Raw genomic sequence first — 26853 nt, 5'->3', positions numbered from 1 at the left:
CGCCGACACCAGCCTGCAGCCAGCCTTCCCAGCGCCGACACCAGACTGGAGCCAGCCTTCCCAGCGCCAGCATCAGCCTGGAGCCAGCCTTCCCAGCGCCAGCATCAGCCTGGAGCCAGCCTTCCCAGCGCCGACACCAGCCTGCAGCCAGCCTTCCCAGTGCCAGCATCAGCCTGGAGCCAGCCTTCCCAGCGCCGACACCAGCCTGCAGCCAGCCTTCCCAGTGCCAGCATCAGCCTGGAGCCAGCCTTCCCAGCTCCAACACCAGCCTGGAGCCAGCCTTCCCAGCTCCAACACCAGCCTGGAGCCAGCCTTCCCAGCACTGACACCAGCCTGGAGCCAGCCTTCCCAGCGCCAATACCAGCCTGGAGCCAGCCTTCCCAGCGCCAGCATCAGCCTGGAGCCAGCCTTCCCAGCGCCAGCATCAGCCTGGAGCCAGCCTTCCCAGCGCCGACACCAGCCTGGAGCCAGCCTTCCCAGCGCCAGCATCAGCCTGAAGCCAGCCTTCCCAGCGCCAGCATCAGCCTGGAGCCAGCCTTCCCAGCGCCAGCATCAGCCTGGAGCCAGCCTTCCCAGCGCCGACACCAGCCTGGAGCCAGCCTTCCCAGCGCCAACACCAGCCTGGAGCCAGCCTTCCCAGCACTGACACCAGCCTGGAGCCAGCCTTCCCAGCACCGACACCAGCCTGCAGCCAGCCTTCCCAGCGCCAACACCAGCCTGGAGCCAGCCTTCCCAGCACTGACACCAGCCTGGAGCCAGCCTTCCCAGCGCCAATACCAGCCTGGAGCCAGCCTTCCCAGCACTGACACCAGCCTGCAGCCAGCCTTCCCAGCGCCAACATCAGCCTGGAGCCAGCCTTCCCAGCACTGACACCAGCCTGGAGCCAGCCTTCCCAGCTCCAGCATCAGCCTGGAGCCAGCCTTCCCAGCACTGACACCAGCCTGGAGCCAGCCTTCCCAGCTCCAGCATCAGCCTGGAGCCAGCCTTCCCAGCACTGACACCAGCCTGGAGCCAGCCTTCCCAGCACCGACACCAGCCTGCAGCCAGCCTTCCCAGCGCCAACACCAGCCTGGAGCCAGCCTTCCCAGCACTGACACCAGCCTGGAGCCAGCCTTCCCAGCGCCAATACCAGCCTGGAGCCAGCCTTCCCAGCACTGACACCAGCCTGCAGCCAGCCTTCCCAGCGCCAACATCAGCCTGGAGCCAGCCTTCCCAGCACTGACACCAGCCTGGAGCCAGCCTTCCCAGCTCCAGCATCAGCCTGGAGCCAGCCTTCCCAGCACTGACACCAGCCTGGAGCCAGCCTTCCCAGCACCGACACCAGCCTGCAGCCAGCCTTCCCAGCGCCAACACCAGCCTGGAGCCAGCCTTCCCAGCACTGACACCAGCCTGGAGCCAGCCTTCCCAGCTCCAGCATCAGCCTGGAGCCAGCCTTCCCAGCACTGACACCAGCCTGGAGCCAGCCTTCCCAGCTCCAACATCAGCCTGCTTCTCCAGCAGCTCCTTTCCCAACCTCCCTGTTCCTTGGCATCCATTGGGAATCTAAGAGAGACACGGAGGAAGCAGCTGGCGAGTTAGGAGCTGGGCTCCTCCAGCCTGGCTCAGCAGAGCTGGCCACCCACAGCCCCCCACCCATCCGGCCCAAGGGTGTCGGGGTGAACACGCTGCCTGCACATCCCACGCCATCTCCCCCGCTGAACAGCAGCCACCTCCTAATTACTAATAATGGTCTCCGTGTATTTTCAATTAGCTGGCTTGGAAGGGAGCAGCTCCCAGGCAAGGCTCGTGATTGTACTTTGGCCACCAGCTGATTTGATCATCAGCCGGCAGCGCCGGCACAGCTGCTGTGGCAATGCCGGGATGGGGATGCAGGAGGAGGGGAATTGCGCCATCCCTGTGCTCTGACACAGCACGGAGCAGAGCTGCGTGGCGGCCCAGGCCCCCTTTATCAAGGGTGTGTTAGGAGCAGAAAACGATGGGGGAGAGCATGGATGGTGGCCAAGGAGAGCGCGGTGGGGCTCAGCTGCCCTTCAGCTGACTCTGGGACCAGCAGGGTGGTGGCAGAACACTGGTGGATGCAGGGGTCTACTAGAGGCCAGGAAGAGGCTGGGGAAGTTCTTGGAAGGGTCATCCAGTGGAAGGGTCACACACCACAAGAAGCTCTCACCCAACACAGGCAAGGATTTAGGAGTGCAGGAGTGGGAAGCAAACCATCCTATTATTTATACTCCCCCTGCTTCCCAGCTTCCAGCTTGGCAGACAGACTGAGGTGCCAGGAGACAAAGCTTCTTAGAGCTGCAGCTCCAAGCCTGGGCATCAGCCAAAACACAGTCAGCACTTTCTGCCCAGGGAGCTCGATGCTGAGAGATGTCCTCGAGGTGAAAGGCTCCTGCACTCTAATTACCACTCACAAATCTCTCCTAGGGGACTCTCAGGGTGAATGCTGGCTGCAGTGAGTTTTAAAATACAGTCCTGTATTTTAATAGAGGGAGGGAAATTATAAATCATGGATACTTGGCAGTAAGAGCGTGGAGAAAGGACTGCAGTGTGCAGAGGGCAGTGCATGCTTGTCTGCAGTCTCAGCATCCTGCAGCAGAACCAGGATGGGAGAAACTGCTCCTGGGACCCTGTACAGAGAGCAGTGCCACAGCCCCTGAAACCCAGTGTGCTGGGATGTGCTCCACACCCTTCATTTTACTTTCTGTACCCTGCAGCTGCTGCTTCTCAGCGCTGCTTGTCCCACCAAAGCTCATACTTGATTTTAAATGAGCTGGAATTCATCTGGCAAGCAGGCAGAGGTCAAAAATCCCCAACCTGCCTGTGGAACCCTGCTCAAGGATGGACAGTCCCTGCTCCAGCATTAGGGTAGAACAGAGCAGGGTAGAGGAATGACAGAAATTCCAGCAAAACTTATTACTGGGGCCAGGTGCTCACTGCAGCATTGCTGAATAAACCGGTCAGAATAACCCAGCCCTCTCTGCAGGTCTCTCCCCATGGCTGGAGCACACTCCTCTCCATCCCAACTTTTGTTGTTGCTATGTCCTAGGATGCTGTTGTACCTCAGGACCAGACAGGCACAGTGAAAGGCTGCACAGGAGCAAGGTTTGGGTCAGGTGGTTACAGGGAGAGTGAAACAAAGTTGAAAAGAAGGAGAAATCAGTCCCCAGAAATTAAACCACCTGCCCTAATGCGGAGATCAGCACATTTATTGATCCCTCCTTGCTGCCTGCTCGTCCTTCTGCTCCCCCATGCTGGCTGCCCACAATTGCCCTGGGGGGGATAAGAACATCACCACCACAGTGAGGGAACAGCACTCAGTGGATGCTTCACCTTCCCAGCATTGAGTTATAAACAGGCATCAAAGCCAAAAACACTGCTCCCCTTAGCCAGCCAGCAGAGCCACCTCCTAAAGCCCTTCAGGCACATCCAGCACCTCTCAGAATTTCCCTGTTGCACAACTGCATCTCTCCTCACCACTTAAAAGCTGTATCCTGCAACACAAGGGACTTTCCCACAAGGGACAGTACAAGTGCTCAGACCCAGCACTTTGCATCTGGAAAAGGTGCCCAAGGCTGAGCACAAAGCAGTGATGGTGTGGCCTGGTGGATGACTGTCCCCACAAGCACAAGCTTCCTGCAGCCCTCCAAACAGCCAAGCAGCAATGGCATCATCTCCAGAAAGTCATTAAGTGCATGGAAAAATCATTCTGTGGTAACTGCATTATATGCCATGGTCTCAAACAGAGAGAGGGGAGAAGGCAGAGGTGTGCCAAAAACTGGCTGCAAACCCCCAGTGCTGAAGCTGCCCCCTGGAGCTGGGCTGTACTCAATGTTTGCCAGTCTCCTTGGCACAGTGCAGCATTGCTGCAGGTTTGAATGTGAAGCTAAGCTTAAATAAATGAGGAGAAATGGCCTGGCAGGTGACAATCTTTAGCTGTTACCTATCTCATGGCTGCCCTTAAAGCAGGCAGCCCCTAGCATCAACCAGAGAAAATCCCCACGTGGGATTTCCTTTAATTAAAATTAAAAGATAGTCTTGAGTGCAACAACACGATCTATACTGCCAGAACCAGTCTCTGGTGGCAGAGGAGCTGTGTGTGCTGCCAGAGAGGCATGGCCTCATTTCAGGGCTGGTCAGGAGCTGAAGCTGAATATCCAGTCAGTCTGTGGAGTTAAATCCCTCTTTGGAGCTGCACACCAATTCAGCAAGAGGAACTCACCCAGTGCTTACAGGCCTCCAGCAGCCACACAGCCACCTTACCCTCAGGGCAGCAAGGCAGGAGAAGTCACTGGAGGGGATCACATTTGATCCCAGAGCTACCTGGAAGCCACACTCCAACTCACGTCTTGTAGAGTGAAGCAGAGGAGCAATACCCTTCTGTAGGGGTGTCAGCAAGGAGCAGCTATGGAGCAAGATCTGTGTGGATGTAGGGGTGTGAGCAACCAGGTTTGCTTCTCAGCCCTGAGCCCAAGCTGCACACTGGAATCTGTGGGAGTCTTTGTATTGGGGTGGACGGTCCTCAGGGACAAACTCAGGCACTCTGTATATGCTGGACTTAAAGCTGCAGTTTATTGTAAGGGCGTGGGTATACAGAGTCCTGCTAACAGCTGCCAGCTGCAGCCCAGAGTAGACAGAGAGAGAATGGGGGTAAGAGAAAAAAGTAAGAGAATAAGAGGGTAAGGGGGTGAGAGAGTAAGAGAGAGATATTTTTGTTTACAATACAATAAATTTTCTTCTATGTTGAATATTCCAATTTCCACTAACCAATCTAACACAAGATACAAATTCTATAGCATTTACATACAGCCTATAAGAATCATTACATTACCATAGTCTGTTATACTTTAAACTCTAAAAACTCTTTGGACCCCAGCAGGGTCTTCTCTGACCTTTGGATCTGCTCTCCAGCAGAAGACATTGTTCTATCAAGAGGGGATTACTTTCAGCTGGCCATCCTATTGTCTTCTAGTTATTTAGTAACTGAGGTTTGGTATTTTAAAGATGGCTTTCATTTCAATTTCGCTTATGGTTTCTATATTCTCAGAATTTAAGCATTCATATTTGTAAGGTTTTCCTGGTTCAACCTTCCCAACAGGAACCAGCCCACTCCATCCAACCCTGTGCATGGCTGGGAGTTCTTTTTATCCTCAGGAACCTGAGCACCTTTCACCAGCCACCCCAGGGACACCTGCTAAGGGTGGGGCCAGGCTCACACCTCCCCTGTGCTCCTGTGTGCTGATGGCACAGGGTGTGCTGAGGCAGATGCCATTCCTGCCTGCCAGGTACAAATACCTGGCAGAAATCCAAGTAATCTCTGCAAAGCTTCTGCGTTGGCACAAAGCAGCCATCAAGTGTCCACAGAGTGTGTGTAGACAGCTCCCACCTCCACTCACACAGCCACACTGCCAACACACAGCTGTGTCCAAGCACTGCTTAACACAAGAGGCAGCCTGCAGGGTGGAAATCAGCTCCTGAGGTCTTTTGTGTGTTTGCCAGCCCAGCCAGTGGGAATTCAGTTCCTGGCTTGGGCCATTCCCCATTCTTGTGAGCCTACAGAACACACCAGAGCGTGCTCTGAGGTCCAGTGTTCACCAAAGACCCACTTGAAGGAGCACTAGATCTGAGTGGGCTCAGCCTCCTCAGGTGCCATGTTTGTCAACAGGGGGAGGGAAGATACCTGGGTTTCACCTGTTTTGGCCAAACAACACACCAGACACACTACTCGACAGGAACAGCCTCCAGGGCTCAATCCAGGAGTGCAGAAGGAACCACACAACTGACTCACAAAATAACTGGCTTTGGGGAAGGTTGGGGAAATCACCTCTTTCACCACTTGGTTTGATCACTGGGCTTTCCCCATTCCTCAGACAATTCCAGGACTTGGTCACATCAAAGCAAACAGGGAGCAGGATACAAAGAACTGAACATTCTGAAAATCTCTGACTTCCTACCAGACAGCAAGCAAACCCAAGGTTTGACACTCTGGAAAACTTCCAGAAAACTTCCCAAAGACTTTTAAAAATCCCCCTGCAGTTCTTCCAAGAGATGGCCCTAGCAGCAGGTCCAGGCTCTGGCAGTGTTTGCCAGCCAGCAGCCTCTGCAGCCCAGGAGCTCCTCACCCTGCTCTCCCTGGCTCTTGGTGCTCCCAGAGCTGGCACTCTGCTCCTGTCACCTTAAGTGCCAGATGGCCCACTGGGGGAAAGCACCCCACAAAGCTCACAGTCACCTTCTGGGACCTGGCATGAAGAAGAAACTTTTGTAAAGCCTCACTGGAGCCAGGGAGGGCACCACCTGTCATTTCAATTAGGATTCTTTGCTGGGGGAGGAGCAGCAGGGAGGCAGGAGAGAATTAGCGTTTGCCTTCACGTTTGAAGCAATTTGTTTCCTCTCTGCTTGTCCTGCTGCTCTGTAATGATGGAAGTGTCACATCTGAGCAGCACCAAGCTCCCCAGTTTGGGAGGAGGAGTCTCTGCTGGAAGGTAACCCACTTCATTAAGACGGGAAGCTCACCAGCCCTCCACGCTCCACAGCAGAGATATGAAGAGCTTCAGGCAGCGCAGCCTCAAGTGCCAGCGCTGGGAGTGTGAGTGGAAAAGCTGATGAGCAGGACAGAGTCACATACAGTGACTGCTTCCAGCAACATTCACGATGCTTCCATCCACATCCACCTCAGCACACCCTGCACCAGTGAGGATGGCACCTCTGAGCCACCCTCCCCATGCCACCTGCCTGCCTCTGCCGTGTCTCTGGCATCCCCCTTGCATCAGAGAAGGCTGGCCAGCGCTTTCGGACTGCCTGCTCCAAACACCGCGATGGGCTGGCCAGGTCCTTCTCACATTCTCACATTCCAGAGCCAGCACCGCGGCGGTGGCTTTTGCCAACACTGCAGTTTTGTGTCTGAACACAGGCAGGACATTCCTGCATTGCTAAACCCAGTACTACCCCTGCAGTGACGGGAAGGAAGGGAAACCGCAACTTCAGTGGGAGAGGGGTGGGAGGGACAGCAGGGAAGAAAGAACAATGTAGTGCCCAGTAAAAGCTGCACGCTTTGTTCAATGCTCCAGGGGATCAGGGTTTGCATCCCTAGGCTGAATCCGAAACGTGGTGGAAATGCTATTGCTTCACACATTCCAGAACATTCCACACATGCCAGGTGTTTTACAGACTGCATCATGTTCTGTGATTTCAAGCACACACCTGGCACGCAGTTCTGAGCTGAGAAGAGTTACCGATGACACAAGAGAAGAAAAAATAAGAGATCTACATCTTTAGAGATTCAAGCTATGCTTCAACTCTCCCACACCTCTTTGGGAAAGCAGTGTACCACAAATGCATTAAAAGCCATTCATTTATTTCTACTCTGTCTGCACCAGGGCTCTCAACTCTGATGTTAGGATGAACACCATCGCCTGGTTTATTCCAGCAGAGTTAGCACATGGAAAATAGGACTCTGACAGAAGTTATGGCAAGTTACCTGTGCAGAGGATGGGAAATGCCACAGAAAAGCTCCATCAGGTGTGTGAGCACAAAGCACAGAACAGCCATGCACTGGGCTCACAGAGGAGGAAGGATGCACCCTGGCCATCTGCAAGTCAACAGCAGTCATTCAAATTCAACACACCAGGTTTTTTTAAAAAATATGATTTCCTACTTATTTATTTTTCCTTTAATAACACGGTTTAGCATTTCAGAGTTCAGCATTCTACACTCTTACACACTGTCCTTGTTTATTAGCATTTAAACACAAAAAGACATAGCAAGACCTCCAAACACAAATAAATACAAAAACACAATATACAGTAAACTGAAATACAACATATAATAATGCTATTGGGAAATTAAGACATGTTGCTAATTCCTTTTTTTTTATTATTATTATTATTTTAACAACATGGTTATTGCTGAGCAATAAATTATACATTTTAAAATTGTTTTTCCCCCTAAAAGAAAAGGACGAGAACCACTGGTTACCAGATCACTTGCACTGTATCCTTACAGCTATTGATAATTAAGACAGGCAGAATATACACAATCAAATGAGGCTGGCCTTCTTTGGTCTTTGTTTTTGATCATAAAACTGAACACAAGTGTACCGTTCACTGAGGAGTATGAGATTAAAGAAATGGATACACAAGTTTCAAACACATTAATTTGTACATTATTCTCAATCACTGATGTCTTTTCCATAGTTCTCACAGAATTTCTTGGAAACAAATGTCAGCTTTAGTTTTCCCAATTATTATGTTGTTCCATGCATCTTAAAGGTTATCCTACTTGTCTAAGAGAAATGGACCTACATTTAGCCCATCATCTCCTAATGGGGTATTTTCCACAGCTCTCTAGTCACCATAATTCATTGGAGTTTTATACCTTGTAGAAAAAATCCTGAACTTCCCCATTTTTTTCCTATAAAACTGGAAAAAAAAAAAAAAAAAAAAAAAAAGAAGTAATAACTGAACAACAGCTATAAGAAAAACAAAACAGGTGGATTACACGATGCATCAGCAACAATGGAAGCTTGTACCTTCCCATTCCACAAGTACAGATTACACAACTCTCTGCCAGTGACGCAGGTCATAGTTGGAAGATGTGTCCTTTCAGGTGCGAGCTATATTCAAATACAAAGCTCGGAACACTATGCAAGAAAATGACCTTTACGAATGATAATGCTGGTTTATCTCGGTAACCCTTAGACAGAGTCAAATTTTATCACCACGCATCGCACTGCCAGCAATGGAGCGTGTGAACACCGGCATCGCTAAGAAGTTAAAAAGTCCTTGCAGAACTGGCAACCAAATTAAAAGCTTAGTTCCAAAGGACCAAAAACACAAACACCACATAGAGACAACAAACCCTTCCCTAAATGGGTAGGTTAGTAAGCCACAGAGTTGGGATCCAGATTTGAATTCCACATCAAGTCTGGGATGTTTGAATCCAGGGTTTTGGTTCAGGTGCTTCTCTGTGAAATTCAGATCTTATTTGAACCCTAAGGAACTAATCCTAACTTGGAGGGAAAATAATGAAGAGACACAGCCTAGTATCTACACTAACATCATGAAATGGAAGACAGAAGCTGCAGTCTTATTAGAAGAGAAACAGGAATAGTCAGATCCCTTACATGTTGTATAACTCTACTCTTCTAAATCTTAAGAGGATGTCCCTGAATCAGCAATCCAAAGTTTTCCACAACTTTCCTATCTGGTGCTTCTATGCAAAGGCCTGGATTAAGAGGCAAGACAGAACAATTAAGCCCTCTAGATTTTGATTTACAGAAAAAGGGAGAAAGCCCCACAAGAAAGAAATGGTCAGTCACACTGACTGGCAGAACAAAGATGAACCCACTTCACTCTACAATGGTATTCTTCCTCCTTAGTAAAGAGGAGCATCAAACGAGACTGGTTTTGTTGGATGAGGCTGAACAAACAGAGCAGGACACACATTTGCTGCTGTTACTCACACTGATGCTGTGCTGGCCTTCACTGCACACCTCTGGGCCACCACGCGTGTACAACCCCAAATCACGACAGCTTGAATGTTTAATTCTAGCCCTTACTGTCCTGATGTGGGTCTTCAGGGTATATTAACATATTTTCCAGTTCCTTTAAGGGACTAATGTGTTAAAAGAGTAAAACCTCATGATTCAGAGATAATACTAGGGAACTGAAACCTCTCATTCAGTCCCAGCTCCAGGAGATTCCTTTTGTGACTCTGGGCAAACCATATCTCATCCTTGATTTCCTTGTTCCAAAAAAGAGGAATAGCACTTGCTATACAATGTACACAGTATTAAAACCTATTCTCAGATTAAACTACCAAACCAATCATTTTTATTGCAGCAGCTTTGACTTCTAGGTCAACCAGAATATCAAGGTATTGAACTGAACAGGACAGGAATTCCAAGGAAGAGGTCCAGATGCTTGTAATCATTTTTTGCTCTGAAGCAGAGGAAATAATTTGCAATGAAAAAGTTGCCCATCACTATAGTTCTTTAAAATACAGGAATCTCCAAATTATCTAAGCATGAGGAAGAACATGTGTCCTAAATTACAATTCAAAGTCTTCAGAAAAGCTAAACAAAGTGTTTGCTACATACAGGTCTTCAAACCTGAAAGATATGAACCAAAGTTTGTCCTTAGCCAAGATCCTCCCTTAGCAGCAGCAAGTTACATTTGCACCAATTGATCAAGTATAACTTGAAGGAAAGGGTTTTGTTTCATCACTTCTACATAAAGAAAAGACTTTGCATATTTATGTGCATGCATGCCTTGTGTGCACATGTATGTACCTACACACATACAAGTAATTTACAGAGCAAAATCTAAGAGATTAGGTATACAACCCAAGAATTTCCCCCCTCACCTATCTGTATATTTGCATAGTTAAATCATATCAAAGGCATCAATACTGCAGTCACGTTTTCCACTCTTCTGCAGTGCAGGCAACTTTCCTTGTCACTCCTACACACTTCTCTGTCTTGGACCAAAGAGCACCAGTGCTTTAAAAACTAAACAAAATTTCAACAGATACCTTGCACTGTTGGTGAAATGCCTATCCCAGGTGATGGAATACAGATACAAATAGGTGGTAGCTTTTAAACTCCATCTCAGTAAGCCAAAATCGTGGCAAGCTGAGGAAACAGAAGCGATACAAGCACAACCTAACATTCATGGGTTCAACACTTAAATCCCAGCTAACACAAATCTCTATCACACCTTTGCATTTGAGAAATTCACCAGGCACAGAAACAGGCACATATCTTCATTTTTCCTTTTCCAAGTAGGAAACACCACAAGAAAAGGAAATAAACTGCATTTCATTTTTTTTCATATTTTAAAAAATCTAGCATGTTTTTTCCATCAAAAGTATGCCACCCACTATTCCCTTTTCCTATTGCACATTCTCTTTGTGAAGAGCAACATTTACAGTACAAGGCTGAAATCAACATTGCATATTGTAAGTCAGCAGTTGAAGGTGTACCTTGTAGACAGTAACTGAAACAAGACCCCAGTTAATTAGCTCAGAGAAGCAATGCAGACATGGTCATGCATCATAATTGCAGGCTGGTCTTTAAACACCCAAATAGTTTCATCCTGTTTAGGATTCAAGACTTTCTAGGTAACAGGTGCACTCAGTCTGTGCTGAAGAGTATACACAAAGGGCAACATCCAGATTGTCACACACTGGAATCTCCCTAGAGGAAGTGGAAACAGAAGAGGCTTGTACATAACTTGGAGCATCACTGTGAAGAAAGAACACCAGTAAGAGACTTCAGCTGTGTGCTGCTAAGAATTACTAAGTAGAGGACAATATGGTTCCACTGAACAAACTCTGTTCAAAGTGATGCAAGCACTCTGGGACCCCCTTGCCCTAGTGGCACCCCCCAGGAGTTTGCCAGGTTTCAAGAGTATACCTGGGGGCAGGGTGTTGTCCCATGAATCACTTTAAACAGACAGGCCCTAGAAAACTTCGGATATCTCAGTCAGGAGCAAAGAGATAAAGGATAAAGGGCATTTCAGCGATGAGAGAAACAGTTAAATAACTTAAAAGTGTTGAGTAAAGCACCAGGTATCTTTTCCTTTCAACTTAGAGAATATACAGTGGCCTTGTTTTCACAAAATGCTACATACTCCTTGCTGGAAAGCAGAGGAAACCGATTTCTATGTACACAGTAAGAACTCTACAGAGATGGCCTGTGAGTTCTGTGGAGAAAGGGGTGTTACAGTCAAGGCTTCGGGTATTCCACAGCAGGCGGTGTCTACATTGGTGTAGCAAGATCCTGGATTTCACAGTACGCAGGGTTGGCAAACTGGAAATTCTCTGGCAGCTTCATGTAGTTTTAAAAAATAAGTGCAGTAGGCCTCTGTTTTATTAACTGTGATAAAAAGCACATATGCAAAAATATTTTTATATCGATAGCACATTACTGCATTATAAAAGCTGCCCAAGTGAAGCTGAAGATTCTGGCAGCTGGTGCTTTTGGCACTTGGGAGATGTGGAAAGCAGCATAGAGATCTGTGAAATACAACAGTGACTGATGTTTCTGCTACAGTGATCGGCATTTAGATAGTTAGCAGTGTTCATATTTAAACTTCTCTCTGAAGTTTCTGAGTCAATATCCCACCAAGACGAGATATTCAGATCTCTTAAAGCTACTAGTTTAGGCTGTGTGCAGACTCAGGAAGACTTCCCTATTGGTTTACACATTCACATGTTTCAAAGTCCTCTTTCAATCACCAAGGCTGGAAATGCTTTTTTTCCTCCTCTTTTAAAGAGCTTGGATTTAGAAGCGCAATTCTGTCACAGAAGTTGGAAACTGTAGTCACAAATCTGCAGAATATGCTGGGCCCTGCTTATACTCAAAATCTCCTCCAAGTCCCAGATTGAAACAGGATATAAAGTGTTTTGAGATGGCCAAACAGTTTCATTTAATTTTACAAGACATGCATTAGCAATGGGAGGAGAGTCCTTTGGACATTTCCACTTGGGAATCCTGTCTTCAGTAAAATTCTGTGATGCACAAACACAAAAGCTCAGCTGCCTACATTCACAATTATTAAAATGACACAAGTCGAGCGAACCTTCGCCCTAAAGCGTAAGTGATGGGTTTACTTATGCAGCCTGCATAAAACTGCAAGTGCCATACAATTATATCTAGAGATATAGATGCAGGTATATCTATAGATATTTGTCTCTTGTGCAGAACATCCTCCTTCCGTGCTAGAAATGAAATGCTAGCACGTGCCTCCATATTTGAGCTTGCACCTGTTGACAGCCACGTACCATAGAGGAATACAGTACCCGGACAATGGAAGGCAAGAAAAGGAAGACAAGGTGCTGCTGACAGTCAGGACTGTCAGCAGCAGGCAGTATTCTAGCAGGTGCCTGGAAAACCCATGAAGACCACTTAGCATGCACTGTATATCCATAAATACTTCTTGCAGGCACTGTGTGTGAAGGCACAGCCAAAAAAGACAACGGCAAAGACAAGCTGAAATACAAAGGCATGAATTCAACTGCACCTTAGACAAAAATTGTGACTATGCCTCAAAAAAGCAGAAAATTGACACAGCCTGACACTAAAGGCTGAGATGCAATAGTTTGTTTCAAGCCCATGAAGGCTGAAAACACAGTGGTGCAAGCCCGCTCTGCTTAAGCAGGATTTTAAAGAGCACCACAGTCAGGCTGTGTCTCTGGACTTGCTTGTCACAGGCTATTAAACAGAAGCAGATGAACACAGCAGGTTGCAATCAGCATGTTTCAGGGCTAGCAAATGCTTTCCACTACAGTTCAGGCTGTTACAAGAAAGAAGCCCATGCATTCCCCATTAGGATGCTTGTCTGCTGCGAGAAGCTGCCACGAGCATCCATATTCACAGCCCCAGAGTTCTCAGATGGATTCGTTTCAAGTGATGCCACCTTACAGCCACAGGCATTAGAGGAAAAATGTTGCCTGCCTTCACAGTGGCCATGGAGACTGTCTAGTCCAAGCTCCATAGGAGCACTGAGCATAACGTTTTGGCACCTCAATAGGATGGATTCCACCATGGCCAAGTCATAGAAGCTGCAGAAGCCAAAGGAGTGGGTTTGGCTTCTGTTTCTTACATTGCAAGGTACCTAAGGGCTCTGAAGACAAGGCTAAACATTATGCCTGAAGTCCAATTAAACTACCATTTCAGATATCAGAATTAATCTGAATAAAAAGCTATGGTTTATAAGCAGCACAGCACATCTAAGGCACATGTATGCATGCAAGCCACCATCACTGTATTAAGACATTGCTGGTTTGTCTTGAAGCAATGGCTGCTAGTACAGAACAAACATAGAGGCTTTTTTCAGCACTAATCCTCCTCCCCAATACTGAAAATACTATATACTGCTGACAGCATAATGTGCAACATATATAGCTTGATTGGAAAGCATGGGGCAGAACTTTAAAAAATGTACAGGATTCCGTTTAGAACTCCAAAGTTCAACAAATGCCCTATTTTAGGGTGAAAACAATTATAAATCTGATAATGATGCACAGCATCCATGAGTGATTTTTCCTTAATTTTGAAATAGTGTCATTAACTACGACATATATTGTAGGTTTACATTTCTAAAGAGAAATAACAGAATTGAATAGTTTTTTTTTCCTATCACAAGTGATAACCAGTGTTTGATATCTTCTATTTTTTCTTCCAAGAAATATCAGTCTATCAACAGTTTTAAAATAAAATGTTTTCTGTAACAATAGAACTTTAAATAAAAATATGATTTTGATTCAGATACTTTTGAGAAGACATGGATACTTTTCCAAGATCTTCTGACAAAGTAATTATTAAAACAGAGACCAGATGAGGCCTTAAAAAGACAATATACTATATTTCAGACAAGATTGCACCTCAGTTTTTCAAAGAATATCATAATTGCAACATTACTTCATCTTCTTTTAACATGCTGACAATTTCCAGCTAGCCCACGTGTGAAGGGTTTTTCTTGTATTCTAGCTTAAAAGAAATAAAAGTCAGTAATTGATTCAGCACATACTGTATATGTCTTTTCACCTCCAATTGACTAGATTATTAATAAGTTAAAAAAAAATCCTCTCTGACCATAATCACTATCCTGATGAGGGATAAGTGATTCTTCAGAGCTCAAGTGTTGCTAGTTCTATTAAAAAATATACCATGGTATGATTTCTTAATGTGTTGCTACTTTCGCAATTGGACCCTATGCAGTTATGCCTTCAAACTCTTCCATCTGTTCCACAAGGTGGTTTCTGTGAGCTTTAGGACCTCTGATTGAAGACAAACTGATATAAAACCCCCAAACGGAGTTGCCTTCTGTTTAATCCGCCTCCCCCAGTGTATGTCAGGGGTCTGGTAGATCCGATGTATCCACTATGACTTTAATAAAAATAGTATCATCTTTAATATACGTTCCATTCTCTAGAACAGTTTGAGCCACAAAGACTGGGCAGCCAGATGCAATGTTCATTTCTCCAGTTGGCTTCTTGAAACTGCTGCTGTTTGGATCTGGCTTGAAAGCATCTCCCAAGTGGCGTCGAGACGGTCCCTGATCCATGAGCATGAGAGTCACTTTCTGCTTGAAGGGCCAAGGAAGCAAAGCATCGTATTCTCCACGCATTATGACAAAAAACAGAGACAAGTGCGTCCCCTTTCCCATGCCATCTCCGTTCAGGTAAACTCTGGCACACATCTTGTAGCCAAAATATCCAGTGTAAAAGGGCTGGCTGTAGAGGGACAGAGTCTTCCCCATGACTGCCTCCTGCTTCCGCCGTTTGTAGTCGCGGATTTTCCAGATCAGCACTCCGTTGTAACTGGCGGTTTCCAGAACCTGGAAGCGGAGGTCCATGTCAGCCAGCCGGATGTCATGGACGCTCAGCATCTGGTCGTGCCTGCTCAGCTGGGTCTCCAGCAGGCCTGCCACAAACACAAAGGATGGGTGAGAAACCTGCTGTTTACCAGAGACTGAAAATCAATCACCAGTGCTGCCACTGTGTATGAAAACACTTTCCTCCTTGACAACCTGAGCGCATCTGGCCACTGATGAAGCAATTTCTGCAGGCTCTAATTTGCTGGCTGGTGTCTAGGTTAGCTGAGATTTTTACAAACATGGGCATTATTCGTACAAGCAGTAAAAGTCAAATATTCAAATCATCTAACAGATTTATCCTGGTCAGGAAAACATAAACAGCATAACTATAGATTTCCAATTTTCGAAAGGAGACTTGGTAGCATTATCTGTAGACTGCTATTTAGCAGGCAAGACCTTGGAAGCAGTTACATATCCTATGTAATCCCTCTGAAATTCAGAAGCATTCCTGATCACTTAAAACATTCTTTTTATAGACACTATTTGTCTCAGAAGCACAGTGCTGTTACATTGCCTAAAGTTCTTCATAAAAAAACCAAAAAATTTAAGCTCAGATTGGCTTTATATGGTTATTTATTTAGTTTGGAGGGAGAACTATATTTTCTGTGTCCCCCTTCCCTTTCATGTTACTCTTTTGTTTTGTTACCGGCAAAATCGGCCAACGCACAATACTGAGAAGCAGATGAATTCATAAGGCAGGTTTATCTCAGTTCTATTTAAATGTTCTGTCACAATCATTTAAATGCTTGCATGTGATCTACACTGTCCTGCTGAATTCCAGTCTTTATTCAGAAGCACAATAACCTTATTCTTAAGAAGATCTGTTTTCTTAGGATCAAATATGCCTGTCTAACAGAATCAGGATGGGCAGTTTCAGGTGGATAACCATACTGGTCCATTCACAGGGGAGATGAGTAGTAAAAGATGTCAATACACCAAGACTATATTTAAAGAAGTTGCTGAAAGCTATTAGCTATCAAAGATCAATTAAGAAACTGCTTATAATGAACTAACAATGCAGTCAAGACAAGAGTCAATAAAACAAAACAGAAGACAAGAATCAAGCCTAAGAAAAAGCACAGAAGCAATGCCACACCATCAACAAATGAAATACACAACCTCCTACTCAGAAATCAGAAGCATCAGCATTACTGATGTTTCCATACAGAAGTCACAATGGGAGTGCCACTCAAGGGACACTGTTTTCCTCCCAACAGCACCTCAGCCCATTGTGCTTGCACTCACTTGTATTCCGAGCTCCTTGCCCTGCAGTTTTATCAACACTTTCCAGCTCAGTCACTCTGTTCTGGAGGGACTCCACGCTGCTCTTCATGCTGTCAGCCTCCTCCCAGTTCTGCCGGAAGGGACGGATTTCTTTGTCCAGTTCTTTGAGTTTCTCTGCTTGGCTGTCTATCACTCGCTTTATAAAATAACAGCAGATGAGTTAAAATAACACCAAGACATTCATTTATGCAAATTAAACAAAGATTATATGTTGGCAATAAGACTGAACTCTGATATAAAGAAGTTTTGCTAATGTCTAATATTTTATTAACAAAAACCCTGAAAATTTAAAGGAATAGCCCAGATATTTATGAAACACTTTAAAAATATTTAGTGCTGTATAGGTAGAGAACTATCAAAATAAGCCTTATTTTAAAAAATCAACTTGTTAGTGTGTTCCTCCTAAGGCAGTTTGATTTTGGTTTTTTTTTTTTAAACCTTTCAATGTAAGAACAATTTTCTGAATGTCTCTATATTGATATTATGGGCTGATACTTGTTGGGTTTCATGTGAGGGTACTTAAGTAGCAAAGTATGGGCACAATTTCCTGTGGTGTAGATCAAATGGCTGCCCATGTGCACAGGTTTACATTGGTTTACAGCAAAATAACTTATGCTTCCAGGAAAACATCATTATTCTTGCACACATGGAACACGAGTACACACATGTGCAAGCTCCCAGCTCACATAAATCAGTCATCAAAGCCTAAGTGATTATGTGCCCATAACTGTATCAGAAGCCCTCAAGAATGTAAGCAAAACAACCACTTCTGTCCCCTAAGTACCTTTAAAATTCCCACTCTTACTTCCTAAACCAAATAACCCATGCATTTTGAAGGTATTTTTAGTTGAGTCTCATTAAGAAAACAAACAAAAAAAAATTCCCAGCTGCTTTTGGAAAGGCATGAAGTATATCACCCAAGAAAAATAGACAAAAAGGCCAGTATTCTTTGAAAGAGGGACATTGCAAGCACCTTAGTATATTACAAATATAAAGAACATATTTCTCAGTCTATCTCAAATCTTATGCAAGAAATACACAGCACTTCACATTATCACATCTAATTTGGACTAGCAGGAATTTTAGCCAGAACCCTATAATCACTCGTGAAGTTCAAATGATAACAAAAATATCTGAGAGAAGAAACTACTTTTGCTACCACCTACAGTTAAATTCCAAATCTAACTTTATAGCTTTATAGTTTATCATCATTAAGAGCCAACAAACATAAAAATGGTTTTTCATTTCTTCACAAAAATAAAGTGGCGGTTGAGTACAAAACAACATAAATAAATTAATTTTGCATTTGCCTTCTGGTTAGCAATGTGGATTCAGTGTTTCCCACTGATGGGGAAAACCCTTCTGCCTCATGCAAGCTCCATTTCATTTCCCCTTTGAGCCATTTGCTTCTAATCACGTGGTTTCAGTTAGACTGAAAGTCTGTAACCTTTAATTGAAGGTTGTCAATTTGATGAGCCAGCTAGCAAAATCAGGTTCTAGGAGTCATACTTTTTGTTTTAAAACCACTGAGAACCTAACATATTTCAGGATTAACTATTTATTTCTATGCTCATGTTTTAAAAGAAGTTACGTAACTCTGACTTCCAGAATTAGGGCTTTGTGAAGGAAGGCTGTGCACTGAATAATAATAATTGCCAGGGGTATGGGCCCTGTAAATATATGAAGCAGCTTGCCTGGACTTATGAAACATCACCTACCAACACAGTCACACCCTCCCACTGGGGCTGATGGTAATCAGAGAACAGAGCAGGAAAGGGCTCTTAGCCATATATGTAAGGAAACACACCACAGAATGGCCTGAATGCGTGTTGTGAGAGCAGAACCAAAGCTTTTGGCCACTAGTTCTCAGGTAACATGCAAAAGTAACCCAAAATATGCCCAAGTCTGATATTTTTCCTTTACTCTTACCAAACATGAACTCTCCAAGGCAAGGTCAGTAACATGGCTGGGGTTTGCACAGTGCCTCACAGCCTGCACCTCTTTGGACTAACACAGCATCAAACAAAATAAACGATCACATTTTTACGTGAACTGGGGAAGTGCTAAACATACAGAAGAATTGTAAAGCTATTCTTTTGGGAGAAGTTTACCCAAAGTTGTTAATAGGGACTCACTTCTCTCCACCAACCTATTCAACATTCTACTTTTGTACATGTATAACCAATTCTAGTTAAGCTGCTTCTGCTTATCTACTGTATCTACTGTACCTTGACATAAGAATTCAAGAGATATGAAATAATCAGAAATAAGACTTCTATTTAATTTTTAAAAAGCAGTGGGATCTCTTATCTTTTTACCCTACAGGGAGTCAACCTCCCTCCTGCTGGGAGATGCTGATGTACTAAATCTGAATTTAATGCAGCAGAGGAGATTTTCACTCTAATTATTCCATTAGAAAGCACACAGATGTTTCACACTGTACTCATAAATTTTCAAGTAGATATAAATTTTCTGCATGCACTTTTCATTCCAGCAACTGACCTCTCCGGATCATTAATCCTGAGTTATGTGCTTGGCAAACCATTGTGAACTCCTTTTGATGTTGATTTTCATATGAGGTTTTGTTTAGTATTTCTACCAACTTCCAGAATTTTAGCACTATACTTACTAAAAGAATTTTAGAAAATGTCACGAGGAATTGAAGAGCTGTAATGACCTTTCCACTGCAACTGATGGGGCGAAACTGAAAAGCTGAAGAACAAACTAGAAAAGGTACTGCTTGACTTGGGAAAGAAATCACGTGTCCTTCTCCTCTGAAGGAAGGTATTACTCAGCAAATCATTTTATCTTCATGAGGCCACTGTTTCTTTTGTCCCTCAGTACTTCATGTCCCCACTCCCCTTACAATGGGCTTACTCACATGCTTCCATTTCCATATGAAAGACTGGACACTGCATGGTAAAATTCCTCTCCATGTGGCAGCAGCCAAAAAAAGTATCACACACACTTGGTAAAAACACTTTCCCTAGAGACTAATATACATAAAACTCATCTGAAAACAAAACACCTCTAGCTGAGGTTCCTGGCAGTGCCCAGATTCCCTTGGTGCTTTTACACTGGTTGTGCCAGATGCCTCCCAGTGCAGATGATGCTCAGTGATGCTGCTGCCACTGCCCAAAAAAGGTCACCTGACAGCCAATACTGCAACTGTACTAGACATCAGTAGCATTTGTAGCTCTTGGGGGACTAAGCAAACAGCCCTTGCCCAGACCTGAATTGCCTAGTGTAGTATCTGTTAGTTCAGTGCTGCTCAACACAACCCAGGAAGGGAATGGCTCACAAAAAGTAACTAATTCCTTCCACTCCTGGTGGGCAACAGGAAGAGGCTGATCATGTTGTCCAGGAAAAAAACAAACCGAAGTGTTTTTCCAGGATACCCTTAACAATAAGACTGAACCAGGAAATTCTGCTAAGTGGAAGGAATCAGGTTGAAATAGCTTTGAAATACAGTTTGGCTCAAAATAACTAAATTGAAATAGATGGCAAGAGGGAGTAAAGAGCAGGAGGGGGAAAAAAAGAGAAGAAAAAAAAAAGAAAAATAAAAAAGAGCACAACATTTTCTCCAGTACTTATTACCACCACAAAGCCACCTGTTGGAATCTGATGCTTTGTAGTGGTTTGGGGTTTTCTTTTTTCCAAAACCAACCATTTGAAAATTGATTTTGCTAACACTTACAGCTCACAGAAAAAGATATTGCAATCTGTCACTTAAGACAATAATGAAAAACTCTGCTCTATGTTTTTTCCATTTCCACTCTCATTGCTGGCCATTGAGACAGCATGTGTAAGAACTCCAGGCTTACAAATTAACTTACCTCCTGGTAGATTCAATCAGCAATATCACTACATACAAGGATTAGCTCCCCAGTCAGAATGCAATATTGCAAGCAGGCAGCCATATCACAGACTATCATCAGACAAGTAACAATGACTAAGGCAGGCTGAGCTGGTTACTAAGTGGGCAGGTCATGGAAAGAAATTACTGATGTGAGGAAAAATGTTGTAGTTGCCAAACTTGAAGGTTTCTTTGTAAACCATCATCAAGGGTCTTCAGGATCTGAGCTCCTGAATGTGCCACCCTTTGAATTTTAGCCACACACTGCTTTGGAGACCTTTATCTTTCTTGAATTATCCATCTTGAATTATTATTATTATTATTTGCAGTTTATACATGAAGTGAATAGTAAGTGAAAAAGATAATTTTATTTACATTCCTTTAAGGTGGATGCTCCAACAGGAATCTGATATTCTAGCAGAGACATATTACATTAATGTGTAAATGATACCTCCACAATTGCTTGCTAAATATCTCCTGAGGTTTCCCTAATTGTGGTTAGTATCATGCAAGCTAATAAAAATTCCCAGCACCCACATTCCAAGTCAGCTCTGAATACAGAAAAAGGAATTTCAGCCTGGGCTAACCACCATGCCAGGGCATCCAGAGGATTTCTAGTTTCATGCTGGCTTGTGGCCAGGTCATTGGAAACACAGAACATGAAACTCAGACCTATGAGCAAAGGAATAACTAGATAAATTTTCCTCAGAAAGACAACAGAATCCACAGAAATTGTGGATTTTTAAAAAGTGTATTCAAATGCATTATGCTATGTTTTAATTAAATCCACACCAGACTGATCTCACTCATGATTCATATTTTTTTAAATACCAGCAAGTAGAAAAGAAATATCTGTAATACTTGACAACTTCAAGGTGCTAATCTTGCCCTTCGGTGGAACTTCCTTTAGTAGTTTTGTTTAAGTAAAAAAAAAAAAAAAATTATGATTATTCTTCATATACGATTTCTATTCTGTTTTCAATCTTTTCCCTTTTTAAACAGTTTTTTTTTTGTTTTAACATAGGCTGGGCAATTGCAGTGTTTTAGGGAATTATCTTACCCTGTTAAATGCAACAAACCAGAAGAAAAAAAAAACAGAATGGCTCTCTAATAATGTAAAATCTCCCTCCCCCCTTTTTTAATTAGACCACCTCACTTCACAAGTGTAAAGGCACAGAACAGAAGCTACTACCATTTCTGCTTCAATGGGGAGATTCTGTATTTCTTACCTGTAAATGAAGTATTTTAGATTCATTATTCCGCAGCATTTCCTTCTGTCTTTCAATTTCTATTTCAAAGCTACAAATCTGATTATGTAAAGTTTGTATACTCTTGTTCTTTTCCAAACTTTCATTCTGGAGCAAGGCCACCTGGAAAAAATTCTACAATTACTCCTGCCAAAGTTTATTAAAATACCTATAACTTTGTTAGTTTAAAACTATCTTAAACACATGAAAGGGATAAGATCCTAATAAAATCTCTCTCCATGTTTTGCAAATAAATAAATAAATAAATAAACAAACAAATAAATAAATAAAACCCAACCTTCTGATAGCTATTTTTGCACTTCCAGTGTATGGCATTGATACAACTTTGGCTTAAGAAAGTGCAGATGGGACACAAAACCAGCAAAGAACTTGTGTCTAAATGCAACATTTTCATTTTTAACTTGTTTTTTAATGGCTTAGTTTCCTGGTTTCCACCAACTGACTTGGGAGTTGCTTGGAGTTTGGAAGAAACAACCTAATTCACTCTAAATTGGTGTTAAGAATTCAAGCCCTGCACAGAAGGGACACCAGAGACAAGCTGAGCTGGTTGGATCAGGGAACAGTAATCTTCTTCACCTACTCCAATCTGTCCTGATCTATAGCAAATTTAAAGAAAAACATCTGCATGACTTAAAAGAATGTGATGGTGATGAAAACTCTTGAAATGAGTGAATACAGAAGGGATCCATGCATTTGAAGGACAATCCAATGGTGCCTACTAGTAAAAAAAAACCAAAGAGCTACAGGCTGTGAATTATATTTTCTCTCTGTACTGACATTTTATGAATTTATTCATTAGTGACTCATTCTGTTTTTAAAACATGAGCCTTGTTAAAAGAATATCGTATTATATATCTCCTTGGGGATGAAAGTAATAGAGTAAATATTTTCTGCCACACTGCTTACTGCTTGTTCATTATTGTGGTTTGGAGAAGGGGGCTGCTTGGTGGTGGTGCATTGCTTTTTTGAGAAATGTAGCTCTTCCCCAGGCAAGATCATTCAGCAGCAAAAACGTAGAAAACAAACACGTGGCACAAGATGATGTTTGGACATGCCCTGACTGTTCCACAGATAAATCTTTATATGGATATGACACAGCACCATTTCAGACCCAAAAAATCTTGATAAATTATTCACATCAAGACCAATTACTTGGATGTTTCATGTTCTCAAAAAAATCTACTCCCTGGCCTCTATAATGGGTGCTAGTTTGAGGCCAAGCCATCTTCACCACTGATGTGGTGCCACTGCAGAATTCCATCCCCTTAACTGCTCCCTAATCAGACACCATCACCAAATCCCTTATGTGTCACTGCATTCCTAGCAGAGCCTAGCCTGCTTGGAAAGGTAATTAAACTCAAATCTCTGAACCAGCCTAAGCTAGACAAAGGACTGTCCAAGTCCACAGGCATTCAGCAAGTTCATTAGACAGGGGCCCAAAAATACAGATACTATAATATATGTATGGGTATTACTTTTCAATATAGTACAGTACAGCATGTGTGCACATAACACACAGTTTGGTTTTGCACTTTATACATGGAAAAACTGGCAAAAGAAACTCAACAGAAATGAGACAAAGCTAAGTTTGTCAGTCCAGAGAGAGAAGCAATACTGAGGCTGATGGAATGCATGCCTAGGTACTAGAAAAAAATTTCAAGAGTAAGATTAAATTTAAACCAGTATCTCTGCCTCTCAGATATTTAAAATCTGCTGGGTGGATGCTTCATTTTTTTGCATCCTCCATTTCCTTAATGAATCAGAGTTCTTTAGTTAATTGTGATTTTTACATTTCCCTTTTCTCACTGTTTCCTCCCCAGGCCTCCCTATCACAAGGCAGTTGTGCTCTGGGTCACTAAGCATTGCATTTCCATTTTTGTACAAGTTATAAAACGTGGGTCTATCTTGCACTGAGATTTTCCACGCAGCTTTACTGAATATAAGAAAAGCAGAATTATGTCCTGCAGTCCTTAATCATACAGAACTGTCATTGCTAAGTCAGCAATTGTAGTTTGGTGGTGATTTGTGAATAAAAAAAAAAAATTTAACACTAAATAGTTTCCCAACTATAGTTTCAGCGTGTTTGGAACTTCAGTTTAAAAAAGGGTAAAGGAAACACAGCATCAAATTACAGATTGCATCAGCTTCCTTTACTTAGTTGGCATATTTGAAATATTCCTAGGAAAAACCATGCTCTTATTCAGCAATTTTTCAAATTAAGCTGTTGCTTATTGTTGCTTACTAAAGAAGAATGGAAAAAAACCTTATGCCACAAGAAACAGGTCCCATATTTTAGTCTCGTATTAAAAAAGAAAAAACAGTTTATACAGTTCTTTGTAAGAATGTAATGAAGCCACAAAATTACATTCAACTGATTATTTCCAACATTACAAAACTGTGGGAGTTTGGTCTGCAGTTCTATGCCATCACTGAGGGAAAAAAGCACAGAATTTTAAATCCTCCCACAAAGTTCTGATTCAAGATTTTACATCTGACCTTCTCTTACTACTCTTTGCCACCAGCACCATTCAATACCAAACTCCTAACTTGGCACAAGCTTTGCAGCTCTGAACACTTCCAGTTTGCCTACTCCAGATGCACTGTTAAAGAATGTGGTGACTGGGAGAAGACAACTTCTCCTTTCCCCTCCAGATGTACCACAGAGAGAGCCCCAAATGAAATCTTGACCCTATACAAGCTAAGAAGACTTCCACTGACTTCAGCAGGGCTAAGATTTCTGACACCCATCAGCCACATTGACTTTGCACTGTTGTTCTTCAGTGCATTTATTAATTTTTTCCTCAAAGAAGAGCACAGCAATGAAGTTACAAATCATTCTGTTACCCTTCCCTAGAATAAAGTCACTGACATATGACATGTGGTTAGCTATTCTGGTAACTTGGCACTGGCTTGGGATTTCCAGTGATTCAACTCTTTATTATGAATAGGAAGAAGTCTACAAAGCAGGAAGTAAAAAGAAAAAAAAAATGGACATATGATGATAAGCAGTTATGTCCAAAATGAAAGTTGAAACAGAAGCCCAACATAAAACAGTAGTAAAGTGTATTCTCTAAGATCTGTAAGAGACAAACATAGAACTGCTGGGCATTTCTTAAATGACAAAGCACCTCTCAGGACACTGACAAAAGGCAGAACATGATCTATTCTGCAAGTCACAGGGAACGTGGGTTTTTTCCTATGATGTGAAATAAATTGTGTAGTTTTAATCAGACTAATGAAAAATGAACTAAGGATATGAATCTGTTTCTCTCAAAATCGAAAAATGTAAAGCTCCTACATTGACAATGTGTCACATGCATAAGCAAACTGAAGTAATGTTATGGATTGTCAAACTAGGACCTCCTTTCACATGTAGCAAAATTCTATCTAAAAAAAACTATATTAGACCTCTCCCAGGTCCAATGGTTTCCCAAGAGGCTTCAAGTTCAAAACCAAGCAGTTCAGGGACAAACATGCTGGAGGCAAAAAACATATTACACTGTTCCAAGTAAAGTCTGCCTCAAAACTACACTTCCTTCAGCTGCAGGACCTTTCTGGAGACCCAGGCAGAAGAGATCTCTGTAGGCCAAGAAGGGAATGTGCTTTCTAGACAGGGTTTGCTAAATTCTAGCTTGTGATCTGCTCTGAGATGACAGAAATCATATCTTAAGTCCACTGAGTTTACACTGGAACTGCTACTTGTGAACTCATTTGAGAAAAGTCTGAAGGGGCTCTTGACTCTTGGGCCTGCATTTGTACAATACTTTGATAATTCTGGGATTTTCTTTCCCCTAAAAATACAGAAACATCAGTTTGATGTGCATGTAAGACTTTTTCAAAAGGATTTAAGAAAACAGTAATTTGTTCTGAAGTTTTATATTTTTTAAATCAAAGCCTTGAATTTTATTTGCAGAACATGTGGTTAACTCATTCAAGCTTATTCACAAGATCATAGTTGATACAACTCCCAGCATCTCCCAAATCCCAAACAATTTAAAACCTGCAGTCCCAAGGAAACACTGCAACATGGACTTCATGCTGGTCTAGAACTAAAGCAGACATCATCATGCCCATGAGTTACAGTATATTTAATTTAATTAACATGTAAAGGTCTTGAAGTTTGGAGAGTAAGAATAAAAATAAATAAAGTAAATAACCAGCTTATTACACACTTCTGAAGTTGTGTCAGGAAAAATGATGAAGTAGAAAAGATTCAGCTCATAGTGCTGCCTGAACTCTCTGTTCTGTAAGAAGGCAGCTCAGAGAGGAAATACAATACTGGACTACTTATTTATGTGAAGAAAGTGTTTTAATTAAGTTATCAATGAGGAAAATTGCCCACGGAGTTGCAAAGCCAAGTTTCTCACAGCATTTTATTATATAACAAAGGTACAAAGGTACACTAAATGGCTTGATAGCTTTTGAAGCCTACTAGTGCCTTAGCTGTAAGGTTGAACAGCTGTAAAATAGGAAAAAAAAATGCCTCTGCCAGTACTTTTATATGATTTTAAAAAGTCAATGAAAATTAGAAGTGAGTAGAAGATATACCTTATTTTCTAGAGCATTGCTCCACTCTTTCAATAAGTTAACATGCTGCACTGCTGAGCTGGCTTCGTGTGCTTTAATTTGTTGGTTTGTTCCCTGTGACAACAAAGAATTTATACATTTTAGCCAATTCCACTTCTTTTAAACCCACAAAGAAAGAGTATATAAAGACATTGAACCAACACTACATATTTTGGTTCACAGTGGTGCTTGTTGCAGAACTGTAGAGAGGAAGGAAATCTACTTGGGAATTTACAAAAATCAGGAATACATTTAACATAGCAAGTGTTTTATACAACTGCTATGTTTCTCCATCCAGTGTGCTTGATAACTCAGAAACAATAAAGATGAACAAGATTTACAAAATGAATTGTATTTTAGTCTTTTGTGTAGCTTAGAACTAAACAAAGCACAATAAAACTCTTGAGTCATATAAAATCTGAAACTTCCAATTCCACTAACTGTAAATTAAAAGTTCCATTCTATTTCATGGAACAGCTTCATAAGCACTACATTTTCCTTC

The 26853-nt window shown here is 42.9% G+C and overlaps 1 protein-coding gene across 11 annotated transcripts in view; it reads right to left on the bottom strand.

Annotated features, from left to right (window-relative positions):
• Positions 1-7638: 7638 nt before the first annotated feature.
• The window catches only part of TRAF3 (TNF receptor associated factor 3), a 70352-nt gene continuing 51137 nt past the window's right edge, over positions 7639-26853 (bottom strand). For 8 of the 11 annotated variants that reach the window (XM_056493186.1, XM_056493184.1, XM_056493181.1 and 5 more), the window contains 4 exons: positions 26334-26426; positions 21747-21887; positions 16623-16797; positions 7639-15424 (listed from right to left, as the gene is read on the bottom strand). In XM_056493186.1, coding sequence (XP_056349161.1) covers positions 14853-15424; positions 16623-16797; positions 21747-21887; positions 26334-26426 — 981 coding nt within the window. In that variant the 3' untranslated portion in view covers positions 7639-14852. The remainder of the gene's footprint in view (positions 15425-16622; positions 16798-21746; positions 21888-26333; positions 26427-26853) is intronic. The other 3 variants (XM_056493190.1, XM_056493189.1, XM_056493191.1) reach the window with 2 other exon arrangements.

This window comes from Oenanthe melanoleuca, chromosome 5, assembly GCF_029582105.1.
Source record: "Oenanthe melanoleuca isolate GR-GAL-2019-014 chromosome 5, OMel1.0, whole genome shotgun sequence".
Taxonomy (NCBI): Eukaryota; Metazoa; Chordata; class Aves; order Passeriformes; family Muscicapidae; genus Oenanthe; species Oenanthe melanoleuca.
This window is presented reverse-complemented; position numbering and strand designations above follow the sequence as displayed.